This window comes from Schistocerca nitens, chromosome 5, assembly GCF_023898315.1.
Source record: "Schistocerca nitens isolate TAMUIC-IGC-003100 chromosome 5, iqSchNite1.1, whole genome shotgun sequence".
Classification (NCBI taxonomy): Eukaryota; Metazoa; Arthropoda; class Insecta; order Orthoptera; family Acrididae; genus Schistocerca; species Schistocerca nitens.
The window spans coordinates 275,060,975-275,080,362 of record NC_064618.1 but is presented as its reverse complement, the minus strand read 5'-3'; the positions used below and the strand labels follow the sequence as shown (position 1 = coordinate 275,080,362).

Below are 19,388 nucleotides of genomic sequence, written 5' to 3'. Positions count from 1 at the left end.
TTTTGCGAACATTTATTAAGGAGAAAATATTGTCATTTCTGTCAATGTTTATTAATCATCTTAAACATACGTGTTTAATATTCACGTTGATGTTGATGTTCATGTTTAATGTTTATGTTTACATAGCAAGAAATTTTTTATTCTATCTCTGTACTTTCCATCATTCGCTTTCCTTGTTAAATCTATTGTAATAAAACCAAAATCATCATTCCAGCATTTACTACACATTTCTTTAAACTCATCGAATTTCAGATCTCCACCTACAAACTCGTGATAAATGTGATTCAAATTTGTGTCATCCTGTCGAAATATATTCAAGAAGTTGAGATTATCTCTCACTAATTGTTTTGGAATCTTGGAATATGTCTGAGCTAAATAAAAACAATCTATTCCTTTATGTCTACCTCTAGTAAAGTATTCTCTAACAATGTCCTGATTTTCAAGAATGAAATCGTCAAACAAAACAACTGAATTATCTTCACATTCATCTAGACTTATTGAATCTTCATTGTTATCAATGAAAGTAACAATTTTGTCATCAATTTTTTCTTCAATTTTATTACACTTTTTTATAAACTGTTGGTATTTTGGCTGATCCAAACTTTTAGAATAAACATACAAATGATTTATTTTATCCCAATTTAACCACCCTGGAGCTAATATATAGTTATCGATCATTAGAGTAGTTTTTCCACATCCACTTGGACCAATAATTGCACATCTTATTGAGTTAGGTAATAATTCCCCATGCTTATTTTTCGTTTTCTTTTCTTTTAGGCGTATTTTCGGTTCCCAGTTAGTCATTTATTTAGATAAATTTTTCATCATTTAAATGAGTAGACTATTTCTATTGAATGGTAAGACCTCAGTATTGAGAAAACGATTAAATGTTCCATTAAGAGATGAGTTTAAACAAGTTGCATTAGTTGGCTTTTATTCAACATTTCTCACACCAAATGTTACAGCTAAAAATAATAAACTGTATTGTGATGGAGAGACTATTGTTATTCCAGAAGGGCAGTATAGTTTGAAAAATTTGGAAAGATTTTTTCACATGAACAAACCTAATATAAGTATTAAACCAGATGAAGTTTTAAATAGAGTTGTTATTGAAAGTGATGTTAAATTATATATGGATGTAAAGGATGGTATTGGAAGTCTGTTAGGCTTTAGTAATCAGACAATTAATGCAAATGAAAAGACTGTTGCTACTGATGTTCCCAAAATTATTCCATTTGAACTGATTAATGTAAGCTTTAATTTAGCAGATGGTATGTTTGTTAAAAATGGTGATCATTTTCACAGAGAAACGAATATTATTGCTTCATTTAAGCCGAATGTGGAGTTTGGTGCTCCCATTATTTATGAACCGAGTCATCCATTATTTGTACCAATACATGATAAAGTTCAGGATATAGTAATAACTGTAACTGATGAGAATGAAGAAATAATCGATTTTAATGGAGCTGATGTGACAGTTATTTTAGAAATGAAATAAGAGTATTTTTAATCCTATATAAATGAACAGAATCGAGAGCTATCAATTTCAGTCGTTTCCAGTAAACGAGAAGAGTAAGTTTAATCTGAATGTTCCCAACAAAGATGTGGAGATTAATATCAATATCGGTGATGGTTGGTTACATCCTAATCGAGCTCAGCTGTATATGAGTTTTGATGTTATTCATGAAGATGGAACAGATTTTTCTGAATATGAGGGTAAAACAAACGCAAAATTAATTGACAATTTTGTTACAAAGCTTTTTGATTTGATAACAATAAAGAAGGGGAATAATATCCTTTCTAGAATTGAGAACCCTTTTATTTCCTCAACAGTTTTACTTCAGTTAACTTCATCTCTTTCTGATAAAATATCTTTGGAAGGTATTATAATGAACAATGGGAAAATAATTAGGAAGAAGAATGAAGTTCTATATCCATTAGAACTGCTTGGTGGATTCTTCAAGGATTACAAGGAAATGATGTGGGAAGGTGATTTAACCATATCTTTTACATGGAGTTCATCTGTGGCTGATGCTCTTCTTAGATGGTCTAGTACAAATGCAGATGGAAGTGAAGTAGCTGGAACACTTCCAAAAGAAGGTAAAATGGTTATAAACAGCATGGAAATTAGAGTTCCAATCGTAAAATATGAACCTGAATATGAACTTGAATTAGAACAAGAAAGACTTAAAAATCCAAAGATTCCAATATCTTTTTATGATTTACAGACTCAAGAGGTTGCTGGATTAAGTGGTAGCAAACATTTTGAATTAGACATCACAAATTATTATAATTCAATGGAATTTGATATGCCTTACTTCATATTTGTAGTATTTCAAACAGATAGAAAGAATAATCAGCTTAAAGATTCGTCACTATTTGATCATGTTAAACTGCAGAACATTTATCTGAAGAATGGAAGAAATGAAGTTTTTCCTCAGGAAATGTGGAATTTGAATCCACCAGATAACTTTATGAAAGCTTATGATGCATTTAGAGATTTTAAACGTGTTACACAGTTGAAGGGTGATATTGATGTTAATCCATATAATTTTATTACCAACTGTCCTATTTATGTTATAAATATGACCCGTAGAAAGAATGTATTAGCAACTCAAAAAACAACAATGAAGTTATGCGCTGTCTTTAATGATAAGATACCTGATAAAACATTAGCTTATATAGTTATGTATGGGAAAAGAAATTTAACATATGACTCACAACACAGAATTCTTACCGAAAATTTTTAGTTAAATAAATGAATAAAAAATTAGAGAAAGTCGTTGATGTATTCACAGCATGTTTATATTTCATTGTGAAATATTTTAAGAAAGAAAAGTGTGATAAAAATGAAAAATTTTGAAATCTCAAGTTTAAGATAATGTTTCTTTTATTTTTTTCTTATTTTATTAGATAGCTCTTTTAAGGAGGGTCGATCCAATGAGTGACTCAATGGTGTTCTTTTACTTATATATTTACTTGTGCAGGCTCGTGCAGGCTGATGCAGGCTCGTGCAGGGTAATTTTTCAAATTTTGATTAAATGGATGACTTTTTAAGGTTTTTGATGTTATTTTTAATTAATTTTCTTGTTTTCTTTTATTTTGCGATTTTTCGTTCAGGCTTGGCTGGCGCAAAAAATCGAGATTTTTTAAAAGTATAAAAATAATCGATTTATTTCTGATTTTTGTGTGTGAATTACGAGAAATCTTTGATTTATTGCGATTTTTTGATTATATGAAAAATGCGCTAGGTCTCTCAATTCTCAACTACTCGTCACAAAATTGCCATCGCTGTAGTTCTTCTTGCAGTTCATCATAAGCTGATCTAACATTTGCCGTACTGCAACGAGTTTATCAGTTATTCTTGTTTCTTGCCTTGTGCCCTTGTTGTCAAAACAGACCCATTGTATAAGGAACAGAAATCTTCTGAAGATCATCACAGCTCTCGTAACCTCCATATCTGTGCCATCTCCTGTCTTCAGTTCAATGACATTAGTGTGGTTAGGATTCCTAGCTCCGAAGAGATAGGTCCGGCAATAGATCGTTGCAAAGCATTATTTCACATTTAGTAGTTTCCTTAGCACCCTTTTCTCCAGAATGTTGTACACTTCCTTTGTTAGACCTAATGTACAATTTCGTGTATCTTATTATTTCGTCAGTCATTTCCAGGCTAAGTATTGTCCATAAAGCCTTGTGATTCTTCTGTCAAGACGTTTAGGCCCAGGAAATATATTTACAATATTCTATTTTTTTTCTTTTTGTTCTCACATTATCAATTTTTTTCATTTATAATAGTTATCCCTCCCAATAATGGTATTACCAATGGACAGTGACTTTCACAGTTATCATCTGAATCGTTTTCTTGTTCATAGTCTGAATCGTGGTTACTTTCTGTGATAAGTTCCGCTTCTTTCTCAGAGTGGTCATCCGCCATTTTCATTGCCTGAACGGTGTTGAAACCTGGAGCTTCGTTGAGTAGCCTTTCAAGTTCGTTGTCGGTCAGTTTTGACCTCGTCCTGTTCAAAGTGATATCAACCCGCTTGCTAGGAGTTATATTTTTCTGCGCACAAAAGTTAACGAAATGAAAGTGAAGGAAATATTATTCATATGACCTAGCGCGTGGAGTACTCTGCACATTAAGATGATATACTCACTGTTTATTTTATATTACTGCTGCCCACTTGGACGTATGACAACACGACATCTCACTGTGTTAACTGAAGCAATAATGAAGGAATAAATACGGGCTCGCAGTTGTAAAACATTGGAACGGTACAAGACAATGTTATTTTTGACTGGCGCACTTCATTCACAGGCGAGCGCGCATGTGAGTTGAATACCAGCTTAAATTAAAACTAATCTAGGTCGTGTTTTTGCTGCAGTGGCTGAATGCTATGTGGTATTTGCAATACAATGGATCACGTACTACCAGTGTGTTTCAGCATATATTGTATACCGGTGTCTCAAGATTTCTCCGCAGAGTTGACTTGATTATGAGGTGCTGAGCCGACGGGAAAAACGTTTCTACGCCTCCACCAAATGCAATGCTAGATAAAACTTTGTGTTGACTTTGTGTTAAGCCTATAATTTTCAGAAAAAAATTCTTTTTAAAAGATTGCTTGCAGTTTGCGGGCCCTGCTGAGGCCATTAGATTGTTATTTTCTATTTAAAGGAGACCATTCTCGATCTCTTAGTCTCTGCGTTAGGTTATATATGGGAGAGGGTAATTTTGTAGAGTCTTTAGAGTAGTCGACATTTATGGTAACTATTCTTTACTGCAGGAACATATCATAGGGATTTCTCTAAGGGGATCGTCGGTGACGGGGTTCGTATGGAAGCGGCCCTCTCTACCTGGTCCTGCTGCCCTGGTGCTCTCTAGCTCGGCCGCGGTGACTGCTCTCTTCCCACAACATATCCGCGTCATTTCTGCGTTGGCCATGGCGGAGCGCCAGACACATTTCTGCTCATCTATATTGTGGACAAGTTACGTTACCGTGATTTGGATACACCGGTTTTCTAGGCACTCCGTGAGTGTTAGATTTCAGGGCTACCTGAGGTCTCTGACGATTAACCCGTTTAAATGGGTCCTTATCCATCCTTATTGCCGTTCTATCATGGCTAAATTCACTGTTAGTAAATTATTACGAAGAAGTGTTTCTTTTAAAGTGAATCTGGGTATTTTCTTTTGTTGATTTGAAACTACAATGTAAGTTATTATTAACTGAAATCAAACCGAAAGTTTCTATTTTAAAGGCTTTGTTAAAGGACGGACCATGTGCGTTGTCATTTGTGAGTAAATTTTGATATTTGTTCTGTGAATTATTGGGTACTGTGTCTAGTGTTATCCAGGGGCGTTTACATATTGTTAACCCGTCAGTTCTAAGTTATTGCTCCTGTTAAAATTGTTAATTATTTGCTTTCTACGTGTTTATAATTTTTAAAGTAATTTCTTACTCGGGGTAATTGCTCTGTTTGCTACAGTCTATTTCTTACCTTGTATTAAATTTTATGCCAAAGTTAATGGAATCTGTAACGAAAATTGGTTCTTAATTTTGTGTGTGTAATAAACCAGTGACTGAAGCGTTTGAAATTCCTTAGGCCTAGTTCTTCCCGTAAAGTCTTGTGGCCACTTAAGAGGCTGTAATTTCCCATTACAACTGGTTTACACCCGAGCGTAGTTGCGCTCTTGTGGTGAGGGAGATTTTTGTTTTGTCTAGGTACCTTCATTCACTGGTGGCTGCTTCCCAAGATTAGTTATTAAGAATTATACTGTTGCAGGTAAACGCTCTTGTGCCATGGAAGCTCGCATGTGCCCGGGAATAGCGTTTCAGCTAGAACATTAAGTTCATGGTCAGTCAACCGAGAAACCGTCAGTGTATTGGCAGCACGCTTACACGTCTCGCTCTTGAGCTTCCTGTGTGTATCGCCCCTGACAGAACCGGTGCGACAGGTCCGGCTACTGATTGTTATTTTTCATTTGTTGTAGAACTGACTCATAATGTTTCTTAAGGTTAGTCAGCCTATTAGGAAACAGCTGTTTCGGGTGAAAGTGCAACTGGCGCATTGAGGAAATCGATTTAAAACAACTACAGTTAACTGCGGATGATGTTTGGTTTCTAGTACGCTCAACTGCGAGATCATGAGCACCCGTACGAAGTCCCAACATTTTCACAGTCCAATTTTTACATAACTCTATCTAGCCACTGTTACGAATGATGATACTGATGAGGAGGAGGAAGAAGGCAACACAAACACCCAGTCCCCGGGCAGAGAAAATCATCAACCCGGCCGGGATTCGAACCCGTGACCACGTGACCCAGAGGAAGCAAAGCTAGCCACTAGACCACGATCTGCAGGTCTAACTGCGGAGAAGATTAATTTGGTAGAAATGTTTCTTAATCAAGTTGGAGAGTTGCAGGTTAGTGTCAGTGTCATAGAGTGAAAAGAGGCTGAAACTATTACTCTGTACCGGGGCGGAATTACTAGACAGCTTTCGCAAAACACCTTTGGAGTGGGAGAGTTCTCGGCAAGTAGCGTTGTTTCCGAGGAGTACGCTAAATTGCCTAACCCCCTTCTTTCTTTATTGCGGGAACTGCTGATCTTTCTGTTGAACAGTATGTCCAATTCGAAAGCTCTTTGTGATTAACAATTCGCTTCGAATATCATGCGAACGGTTTAGGCGCTTCGCAAAGAGTCATTATTGAATTACTATAAACATTAACCATGGATTGTTAAATAGAATTTTTTTTGGAAGCGTTGTTAAATCAAGGCTTGTTCAGTGACTTGAGCAAGGAAATAACACAGATTAAATTGCCTCCTTGTATTAAATGGGAGCTTAAGCCCAAATATTTTTTGCGTATACAATCAACTTGCGGAAATTTAGCTGAATATATTGAGAGGTTCCGTTCGCCTTTGCTGCACTAGAGTTCAAGTCAGCGCGTTAGATATTGTCCAGAATATTTTGGGAGTCACGAAACCCGAGGATCGTTCATGGGTCGTATTTTCTAATAACCCTACTTCCCTGACGGAACTGGATGAACTACTAGTTCCTATTGAGGGGTTGACGTTTGCCGATGAAAGCCCTGAGAAAGTCGGTAATCTTGTCCCTCTTGCTAACGACGATGTCAAGTATTTGGTAAATGCCCCCTCCTTTGAACCTAAAGCTAGCAGATGTTATCACTGTGGTGACGGAGGGCATTTAGTGTGAGATTGCCCGATGAAGCAAGGTCCCCGTCCGAACAACTGACGTCGAAAGAGGCGTAGCGTGGGTAGCGCTTCCGAGCCACCTGGACGCTGTGATCACATCAGACCAGTCGTAGGTCGAACGCCGCCTTACCTTTGTGCTCAGCGTAATCGATGGCCTGTCTGCGCTCTACTTGATTCAGATAGTAGCTTTTCCCTTCTTGATTATCAATGACACCATAAATTTAGAGCTATTCGTAAGTTGCCTTCCTCATGTGCTTCCGATCAGAGATGTCGTGAGGCGAATGGGCAGATGTTGCCTCTGACGGATGAAGTGCGGGTGCAATGGACTATCCTGTAGTTATCATGGCCCATTATTAATGTTTTGGTGGTTAACGGTCTTACTGGTAACCTATTGTTGGGCTGTGAATTTATACGACGTACTGGCCTTGTTCTAGACTACATGTTTTTAATTTTCTCCTAGTGTACGTCTTGCCTTGTGTTCTTACCAGGGGCGGTTTTTGGTGGGAGAGCAAAGTGACTGCTTCGACCTCGCCCACCTGGGATTCCCTGACGTTTTAACCAATAGTCTTGGTGTCAACCCGTAGAGTAAAGATCCACTTCAAAAGATTATGTACCCGAGAGACAAGCTTCATATGGGACATGTACACCCAAGTTGAAAGCTCTGAGGGAAATAATTAATGGCAGCTCCGTGAGGGAGTTATTAAGGGGCCTACTTCTCCCTACGCCTCTCCAGTTTTCTTGGTTCCTAAAAAGGAGGGAGGTGGTTAACGAACGGTTGTTGACTACGGGCTCTTGAATGAGCCGGATCTCCACAACTGTTTCAGTTAGTTTTCTGGAGCGTGTTACTTCACAGTCCTACATGTAAATCAAGCTTGTTACCAAATACCTTTAACAGAGGACTACAAACACATTACCTTCATCTGTGTCGATTGGAGCCGGCCGGTGTGGCCGAGCGGTTCTAGGCGCTACAGTCTGGAACCGCGCGACCGCTACAGTCGCAGGTTCGAATCCTGCCTCGGGCATGGATGTGTGTGATGTCCTTAGGTTAGTTAGGTTTAAGTAGTTCTAAGTTCTAGGGGACTGATGACCACAGCAGTTAAGTCCCATAGTGCTCAGAACCATTTGAACCATTTTTTTTTTTCTTTTGTGACGATTGGAACCTTTATGAACTTGACACGTTTCCTTTTGATCTTTCTACAGGGGCTGCGGTATTCTCTCGCCTGTTGGATAATATTCTTGGAGATATCAAACTTAAATATGTTTGTAATTATTTGCGCAATATTATAGTTTATTGTGTAACTTTTGAGGAGCACTTTAGTCATCTTGAACAAGCTTTGCTTCGCCTTAGAGGAGCTGGCTTTACCGTTAAACCATTTAAAATTAACTTAGACCACATTCAATTTCCTTTTTGGGGCATTTGGTGTCAGCTGACGGGGTCAGAAATGACCAATAACCTACGCGTCATTTGCGTAGGTTTCTCATTCCCAAGTACAAAAAAGGAGTGGCCAGGTTTGTTGGTATGGCAAACTTCTTCCACAAATTCGTTCCGAACTTTCCGCAATTAGCAGCTCATCCTAATAACCTGCGTAAAAATGAGAAGTCCTCTACATAGGCTGAGAGCCAACAGCAGCCTTTGAATCTCCTAAGGAAGCACTAGCTAGCTCTCCGTTTTGGAACCCCTTATTTTTTTTGAACTTCCATTTATCGTCCAAACGGATGCCTCCAACTCAGGATTTGCTGCCCCCTTCTTCAAGAGTTTGAGGGCCAAAGACGTCCCATCAACGGGCATCAAAGGGGTTATTTCCTGTCGAACTAAAGTATTCTGTGTAAGAGTGGGAAGCCCTTGCCGTGTTCTTTGCGTTAGAAAAATTTGGATTTTATTTGGAACATAAGGAGTTTCAGCTAGAGAGGAACAAATAAGCTTTCAGCTAGGTTTAAGGGCGCGCTAGGCAAACGGGGAGACTCGAGCGGTGGTCGGTCCGTATATTTGCGTTCACGTTTGCTATTAGGTATATTAAAGGTACTCACAATCAAGTTGCCGACGCCCTCAGTCAAATGTTTCAAGAGAATGACCCATTCCGAGAAATGAGTATTGCTGACCAAAGTCCCAGAATTATTTTATTATTTAAAATATAAACAAGATGTTATTCGTTTATGCATGTTTAAAGCGTGCTTAATCACGGTATACAGTTTCTCTTAAATATTAGCTTAAAATTAAAATTATTGCAATTGTGATTTTGCTGAAGTGGCTGAATGTTACATGCGTATTGTAATACAGTGGCTCACGTAATAACCAGTCTGTTTCAGCATCCACTGCATACCATTGTCTCAATGTTTCCCCGAGTAACTGACGTGATTATGACGTGCTCAGCCGATTGTAGAAGGGCTTCTACTCCTTCCCCAAATACACTGTGAGGTACAACTTCACTATTTTAGTTGTAATTTTGTTTTAAAGCTACAAGTTTAAAAAAGTAAAACATTCCTTGGTGTTTTTCGGCCTTGCTGAGGCCTTTACATTGTTGTTCTCTATTTAAAGGAGGCCGTTCTAGACCTCTTGGAGTGTATACGTTACACAATAGAGTGAAGAGCCAATGAAACTGGCATACTTGCCTAATATCGAGTAGGGCCTCCGGAAGCACGAAAAAGTGCCGCAACACGACTTGGCATGGACTCGACTAATGTCAGAAGCAGTACTGGAGGGAAATGACACCATGAATACTGCAGGGCTGTCCATAAATCCGTAAGAGCAATTGGGGGGGGGGGGGGGTTGAGATCTCTTCTGAACACCACGTTGCAAGGCAACATATGCTCAATATATGCTCATTAATGTTCATATCCGGTGAGTTTGGTGGCCAGTGGAAGTGTTTAAACTCAGAAGAGCTTTCCTGGTGCCACTCTGTAGAAATTCTGGACTTGTTGGGTGTCGCACTGTCCTGCTGGAATTGCCTAAGTCCGTCGGAATGCACAACGTGCATGAATGGATGCATGTGATCAGATAGGATGCTTAGTATGTGTCACCTGTCAGAGTCGTATCTAGACGTTTCAAGGGTCCCGTGTTACTCCAACTGCACACGCGCCACTCCATTACAGAGTCTCCATCAGCTAACAGCTCCTGCTGGCCTACAAGGTCGATAGATTCATAAGGTTTACTACGTACCCGTACACATCCATCCGCTCTATACAATTTGAAATGAGACTCGTCCGACCAGGCAATATGTTTCCAATCATTAACAATCCAATGTGAACACGACGGGCCCAGGCGAGGTGGAAAGCTTTTTGTCGGGCAGTCATCAACGGCACACGAGTGAACCTTCGGTTCCGAAAGCCCAAATCGATGCTGTTTCGTTGAACGTTTCGCACGGTGGCACTTTTTGATGGTCCAGCATAGAAATCTGCAGCAATCTGCGGAAGGGCTACAGTTCTGTCTCGTTCTTGCAGTATTTTTCCACCCCAGCGAAATGGCAGATTTGATGTTTTGCAGGATTGCTGATATCCACGGTTTGTTGTTGTTGTTGTTGTGGGTCTTCAGTCCTGAGACTGGTTTGATGCAGTTCTCCATGCTACTCTATCCTGTGCAAACTTCTTCATTTCCCAGTACTTACTGCAACCTACATCCTTCTGAATCTGCTTATTGTATTCATCTCTTGGTCTCCCTCTACGAGTTTTACCCTCCACGCTGCCCTCCAATGTTAAATTTGTGATCCCTTGATGCCTCAGAACATGTCCTGACAACCGCTCCCTTCTTCTTGTCAAGTTGTGCCACAAACTCCTCATCTCCCCATTTCTATTCAATACCTCCTCATTAGATATGTGATTTACCCATCTAATCTTCAGCATTCTTCTGTAGCACCACATTTAGAAAGCTTCTATTCTCTTATCGTCCAAACTATTTATCGTCCATGTTTCACTTCCATACATGGCTACACTCCGTACAAATACTTTCTCACGGTACACTCGTGAAATGCTCGTGCGGGATACTCCCCACTTCATCGCTACCTCGGAGACGCTGTGTCACATCGCTCGTACGCCGACTATAACTACACGTTCAGACTCACTGAAATCTTGATAACCTGCCATTGTCGTAGCGATAACCGGTGTAACAACTGCGCCAGACACTTGTTGTCTTATGTAGGCGTTGCCGACCGCAGCTCCGTCCTCTGCCTGTTTACGTATCACTGTTTTGAATACACATGCCCATACCAGTTTCTTTGGCGCTTCAGTGTCTATTTTGGAGCGTATCACTTTGTAGTTTCTTTATTAATATAACCTTACGGTAAATGTTCTGTACTGCAGGAGCATGTCATTGAGATTTCTCTAAGGGGTAATCGGTGACGCGGTTCGTATGGAAGCGGCCTACTCAACCTGAGGCAGTCGGCCAAGCTGGTGCCGCTAACGCGCTGTCCTTGTATTTCAACACAGCCGCAGTATCTGCCCTCTTGCCGCCACACGTCTACGACATTCTGCGTTCACCGAGGCGCGACGTCGGCCACAGTTCCGCTCACCTGTATTGTGGACAAGTTACGTTACCCTGATTTGGACATATCGATTTTCTACTCACTCCGTGAGTGTCATATTTCAGGACTACCTGAGGTCTCTAAGGATTAACCCGTTTAAGTGGGTCCTCAGCCATTCTTAATGTCGTTCTATCACAGCTAAATTCAGTTTCAGTAAATTAATACACTACAGAGGGGTCCAAAAAATGTATCCACTGTGTAAATGTCCATACATAACTTGCAAACTAATTGACGGAGTTGTCTCATTTTTGGTGAAAGTGTAGCTTATAGTCCAACTTAAAGATATCACTGTAGGTGTTCGAAATGGTCACCATTAACATCCACACACAAACTGCAGCACGAACTACTGACTGCAACGTTTTCAGTTGGATGTTTGCACATGAATGTATGATGAATTTTCGAAGTTCATCCAATGTGCGTGGCTTTTGTCGATACACGACGTCCTTTAGTGTTCCACACAGGTAAAAGTCCAGAGGATTTAGGTCTGGGGAATTTGGTGGATACTCCACAGCACCTGTATGGTGTATCCATCTTCCTAGTAGATTTTCATCGAGATACGCCCTAACACGATTTTGGCAGTGGGCTGGGGCACCATCTTGTTGAAAGTAAATTCTTCCGTCTCCATAAAAGTCTCGGATGGCAGGTAAAATGGATTTCTGAAGCTTCTGAAGGTACATCTCTGCGGTAACTGTGCCGTCAAAGAAGAATGTCCCAATCAAGCCCCGGTAAGACAACCCACACCACACATTTACTCCTGGCCAAATTCACGGCTTTGTCTACATGGACGTTCGCATTTTCGGCGGCCCAGGAGATGCAGTTGTGGGGATTTACTGTACCATTGAGTTTGAACTGTGCCTCATCAGACCACACAATCATCTCTGCAAACTCTTCATCACTGCGTACCATGTTAGTAAACCACACGCATTGCTCTATTCTATGATCTGGGTCGTCCTTGTTCATTGCGTGTAGCAGTCGTGGGATGTAGCACTTCCACTTTGCTGTCTTCAAAATTCGCCGAACACTTGAGCGACTCACTCCAGTTTCACGGGCACACTGTCTCACAGACTTCTGTGGTGAGCGAGTGAATTGTTGTAACACACGACGGGAGTTAGCTGGACTTGTTACTGTTACAGGTCGTCCAGCTCGTTGTTTGTGTACATCTTTAACACAGCCTTCGGCTTCAAATTTGTCTCGAATGCGACGAATAGTTAAACGTCTCGGTGGGTCTGTTTGATACTCATTTCGCCATTGCCGTTGAACCTCATTAATGTTTCCGTACTTATAATACCACTTCAAAACTTCCTTTCATCGAATGTAAGCCTTGCGCCAGCCATGCTTACTCCAGTAACTAGGTGCAACTAAGAACAAAACACTGACTATCTGGCGACAGTCATCTGAGAAAACAAAACGACGCAATACAACGCTTGTGTGGCGATTGCCGGAATTACAAACTATTACACTACCAAAGATGGGACAACTCCGTCAATTAGTTTGCCAGTTATGGACTTTTAAACAGTGGATACATTTTTTGGACTCCTCTGTATTTGTATCAGGTATTTTCTGTAAGGTAGGGGAATTTAACTTAATTCCTTGTCGATTTGAAACTGCAGTGTAAGTTATTATTTATTTAAATCAAACTGCAAGTTTCTATTTTAATAGCTTTGTTAAAGGACGGATCAGGTCCGTTGTTATTTCAAAGCAAGTTTTCAAATTTGTATTGTGCAATACTGAGTATTGTGTGTTCAGTTATCCAGGGGCATTTGCATATTGTTAATCCATAAGTTCAGATTAACTGCTCCTGTTAGGACTGTTATTCATTTGTATTCTAATTGGTTGTAATTTTTTAAAGTAACATGTTACTTGGTGTAATTTCTCTGTTTGTTGCATCGTATTTCTTACGTTATTTTAAGTTTTATGAGAAACTGAGTGTAATTAGTAACGAAGATTGTTGCATACATTATATGTTTATATGAAACCAGTGAGTGAAGCGTTTGATATCCCTTAGGCCCAGTCCTTCCCGTCAAGTATTGTAGTCACTTAAGACACCGTAATTTCCCTTTACGTTATCAAATTAATTAAGATAATTCTCATTTATTGCTCGTCTCATTTGGTGATTTTAATTAGATTACATGCTTCGATCACTCTGGATCGTCTTCAGATGTAAGCAGATGCGTCAGCAAGTCGTCTTGACTACTGAGGACCACATATTAGAGTAATCTAATTAGAAATGTGTAACTGAGACGGAGCAATAACTGAGAATTACCTTAATTATCTAAACAGTTGCTAAATCTCTCAAGACGATTATGTGATAAATATAAAATTAAGTCTGTACCGAATCCAGAGAGCGCGACTCTTACTCGCACCTGCCAGTTTCTTTTAGATTATCAGTCTTCTGACTGATTCACTGCAGTCCACCACTACTTCCGCTCGTGTGTCAATCTCTTCATATCTTGATACGAAAATAGCTTCGTTTTATCGTGGGTCATGGAGAATATTAACAAATATGAATTTCTTTTTTCTAAGTCCTTCAATTCAGTAGCAGGGTCAGCTACCAGTACCATTTACCCTCAGCAAATGAGAAACGAGTTGCTGAACCACAGCGTAACATGTAAAAGATGTGCAACTGGCAGTGCAACGAACGAAGGGTCATGCACCCACTGATCATAGCTTTCAAAACGGGTGAAAGAGAAATTTTAAAGACCTTGGCACGTCATTAGAACGTTCATGTGACACGTACAAGGTGGAAGGCCTAACATCATCCGAGAGGTACAGCAAAGGCCTGCCCCGAAATAAAAGAGTGGAATGTTCTCTGCCCTGATAGCGATTGCAGTGTCTTTAGTCTTTGTTGGTGTACAGGATAGCCAGTTAGTCTGGGCATATTTAGGATTTTCGTGTAAAATATTTTTTTGGAATTTCGTCTATCGAGTCTTTGGGGCAATTTTCCAATACAACCTTCCTGAGACTTACAGCCTGGGAACCGTGGTATCACGATCGCACCACCTTCGCCTCCTTTGCTTCTCACCATTTGTGTCTCTCTCGCTGTTCTCCAGGACTGGCCACTCGCCACTCGAACGTGAACCTCTTCCTCTTAAAGTTTCCTATTCTGCTTATTTTTGTTCAGATCTATCAGATACCACTCTGTCTCTTCCTGTACAGTAGATTGATCTCAGACAATCGAGCTGAGTTAGACCCGAGACTAGATTCTAGCCTATAGACGAGGGGTATTATGGAGCATGAATAGATATCAATCTGATCTGTACACAGCAGCGACAGTTCCGGGAAACTGTCGTCCACCAATGGATATCAGTAGAAGCGATGAATCGTTGAAGTATCTTAACTATATACTGGCTGAGCTCCTATGCTAAGTTCTGTAGGATTTTCTGATGTAAATAGCGAATCCTCTATGGTAGCCAGAAAAAAAACTACAACTCGCACATTTCTCTCCAATGATTGGAACATATGGTGAAAGTTAGACGCCAGCCCAGCTCTCTGTGGTTCTTTGTTCAATAAATATTATGATTCATACATTTATACACAATTCATAACAGCTAAACTGATCTTAGAATTCCAAGCAAATGCTTTTCCTTCTACCTTAAGATTTTGCACTTTCATCCCTGTCATGATTTCAAGTAATTACTGTCTCTCGGTTTTGTGTGACATCCGACGTCGAGTTACAAACACCCTGTTTTTCAATTACCCTGATGTTAATAGTGAGGCGTATCAACGTTCGTCCATTAGACGAACGATCAAGACATGGAGAAACTTCTGTGTACTCGGGTGAATAAGGTAGCTAAAGCTGTTGGAAGAATATGAGAAACAGAGCTTAAACACAAAGAAAACTGAATGTGCGATAGTGGGTAGAGACACGAGTATTATTTATTTAGTATTATATATTGCTCTCTTTTTAAACATGTCTGCGAATGGAAAGAGTGTAGCAGATATTAGAAAATAGACTGGACAAGGTAAGTGTGTGATTACACAATTAAATTAAGTCATTACTCACAACAACTATAGGATGCATCAGGATGAGAAACTTTGCGCAACAAGAAAAGGAACAACTGCTGTCCATGCCAATACCGGAGACGAAATACAGGAGTGTGAAGATCGTACGAGAAATAAGAAATCATAAAAAATTATAGAAATGGTAGGGAACACCGTGAAAGCTATTTGTAGGAAGACGCTACCATGATACTGACATTTAAAGGATGACAAAAAATGACAAAAGAAGACTTGCAGGTTGATCCCAGAGGGGAAAAGGGAACGAAGTCGATCTCCTGGAAGACGGCAGCTAGATGTCAAGAAAGCTATGAACTCTAGGAATTTGAAGTGGGATTTTGGATGACTGGGAACTACGGAGGTTGAGATGGAAGGAACGGCGCTAGCTACAAACAACTGAGGGTCAAAGTAACTGGTATAGGTATGCGTCTTCAATTACAGAGATATCTAACCAGGCAGAATACAGCGCTGCGGTCGGCAATCGCTATATAAGACAACAAGTGTCTGCCGCAGTTGTTACACTGGTTACTGCGGCTACAGTAGCAGGTTATCAAGATTTAAGTGAGTTCAAACGTGATGGTGTAGTCGGCGCACGAGCGATGGGACATAGCATCTCCGAGGTAGCGACGAATTGGAGCTTTTCCCGTACGACGATTTCACGAGTATACTGTGAATATCAGGAATCCGGTAAAACATCAGATCACCTACACTATCGCGGCCCGAAAAAGATCCTGCAAGAACAGGACTAACGACGACTGCAGAGAATCGTACATCGTGGTAGAAGAGCAACCCGTCCACAAACTGCTTCAGATTTCAATGCTGAGCCATCAACAAGTGTCAGCATGCGAACCATTCAACGAAAAATCAACGAGATGGGTTTTCGGAGCCGAAGGTCCATCCGTGTACCCTTGATGACTGCACGACACAAAGCCTTACGTCTCGCCTCCACCCGTCAACGCCGGCAATGGACTGTTGATGACTGGAAACATGTTGGCTGGTTGAACGAGTCTTGTTTCAGATTTTATCGTGCAGATGGTCAACCTCATGAATCCATGGCCCTGCTTGTCAGCAGTAGACTGTTCAAGCTGGTGGAGGCTCTGTAATGATGTGTCGCGTGTGCAGTTGGAGTGATACGGGACGTCTGATACGTCTAGATACGACTCTGACAGGTGACACGTACGTAAGCAATCTATCTGATTACCTGCATCCATTCATGTCCATTGTGCTTTCCGACTGACTTCCAGCAGGACAATGCGGCACCCTACACGTCCAGAATTGCTACAGAGTGGCTCCAGAAAAACTCTTCTGAGTTTAAACACTTTCGCTGTCAACCAAACTCCCAAGGGATGGACATTACAGCATATCTGGGATGCCTCGCAAAGTGCTGTTGAGAAGAGATCTCCATCCCCTCGTACCCTTACGGATTTATGGACAGCCCTGCAGGATTTATGGTGTCCTTTCTCTCCAGCACTGCTTCTGACATTAGCCGAGTCCATGCCACGTTGTGTTGCGGCACTTCTGCGTGCTCGTTGAGGCTCTCCCCGAAGCTAAGCTGGTGTACCAATTTTTTGGCTCTCCAGTGTACATGTATGTTAAGTTGCTCCTGCGACTGTCGCTTTATACGTACATCCCGCAACTACATTAAATTTCCTACATAAATTTTGTAGGGCTGCGAGCGAGAGAATATAAAAATGTTGGGTGAGTTTTTTAAGTCCAGCTATAATATAGCGGAATGCTTGGAACGACAACGGTGCTGTCAGTATAGGTTGTGGTGAGATATAACTGTTCGCCGTTTCCGAAATAAATAGCATTGAAGTAACCACTTGGCCATTGAGAGCGCAAATTGAAGCGGTCCTTGTCATTTGTTCTCACAGCGTGGACGAAATCGCAAGAGACTTTGGCTCGGGTTCGATGCTTAGTACCGTCGCATTTCCGAATTTTGTATCGCTGTCTTGCTCAGTTTCAGGAAAGCAAACGAAAAACGCGTTGGGTGTCATCATTCCGGCGACCTGCTTGAATCTGCGCGTGGATCGGCCTAATACGTGTGAAAATTTCAATGGAGCTTGTTTCAGGATTCTAGTGCGTTCACGAGATACCGTAATTTGAGAAGTTCCCACACCGACATACACTAGTCATTTGGATTCTGACCAGTGACAAGATAACTGGTCACCGCTGGTTGAGTTCAGAACGATCACCGGCAGCGGAAGTACATACTTAGAGTCTGGTATGGAACTACTACTGCACACTTGCTACCATTAAAGAGGGGATGTCCGAGTGGGCTGCCATAAAATGTCACTGCATATGATCAGATGTAGTAGGCATGTCACTGTAGACAAAGTCTTTCAGATTTCCACACAGAAAAGTCTACAGGCGCCAACCTGTGGAACAGACCGGCCATGGTGAAGGTCCTCTGCGTCCAATCCTATGATTTGGAAACAATTCGTGGATGACATACCATAATACTTCGTGCACTATGGACTAGACAGTCATCATGTTGCATGCCTGCAGAGGAACGTCTTCTAAAAGCGGAAGATGATCTGTAAGGAGGCTGCTATAATTATGTGTGTTCAGCGTTCTATTAAAAACAAACCTGTGAGCTGATGGTTCACTATCCCGCACCTCAGGTTTACACTACATGGACGATGACACTCCACCTGACGAAGCCAACAAATGCATGTCTTGACGGTTTACCTGTCCATGATTGGTTCAAAACGGTTCAAATTGCTCTGAGCACTATGGGACTTAACTTCTGAGGTCATCAGTCCCCTAGAACTTAGAACTACTTAAACCTAACCTAAGGACATCACACACATCCAAGCCCGAGGCAGGATTCTAACCTGCGATCGTAGCGGTCGCGCGGTTCCATGTCCATGATTGGTAAATGTGGTTTCATCACTAAAAAAATAGGTGATAAATCTGGAGTATGCTGCCATAATACACACATACAGAAGTTAATATGATTCTCATAATCGTTTTTATGTAGCTTTTTATGGAGAAAGGTACGATAGGGATACAATCTATGTCGATGGAGAATTCGTAGGACACTTGCTTGCCTCACGCAACTTCCTCATGCGTTTGCATGGGAGCTACCGTGCCGGTGAACTGCAAAATCAGTAAGTACATTAATTTCTCCTTCTGTCTTCACTTGTTTCCTTCTGTTATGTTGTCTAGGTGCTGTATTACCACTCTTATTTCTATAACTTAAGAGGTTGAAAATAATTACCTAGATGGTTGACTTGTATTGGGATACGTTGCCGCATGCACCCTACAAGGACGAAATGTATTACTTCTATACTCTCCATACACTATGCACATGTGGCTTATATTGCATTGGTAAATCCCATCGTCCACTGGTGACCTACTACTTGGACTGTTACACACTGACCGACTAGCATAGTCACAGTCCAATCAATGAATACACAAGCGTACTATAAGCAAACACAACATCGTACCTAGCAACTACGCAAGTTGAATAGCACAAACTCGATGTGGGAACTTTTCAAAACACGATATCTAGTAAACGACTCTCACTAGAATCCTGCAACCAACAGCACTGACATTCTGACTTACACTAAAGTCAATAGGCATTATTCCGTTTAAAAATGTGTATATTTGCACACGAAATATATTTCCTAAGTGTTATTACAATCTGTTGATTTGCTAACATTACGA

The 19,388-nt window shown here is 40.7% G+C and overlaps 1 protein-coding gene across 1 annotated transcript in view; it reads right to left on the bottom strand.

Annotated features, from left to right (window-relative positions):
• Positions 1-4,939, bottom strand: part of LOC126260380 (matrix metalloproteinase-18-like) — a 59,887-nt gene extending 54,948 nt beyond the window's left edge. The window contains exon 1 of the mRNA XM_049957707.1: positions 4,777-4,939. Coding sequence (XP_049813664.1) covers positions 4,777-4,939 — 163 coding nt within the window. The remainder of the gene's footprint in view (positions 1-4,776) is intronic.
• Positions 4,940-19,388: the final 14,449 nt, after the last annotated feature.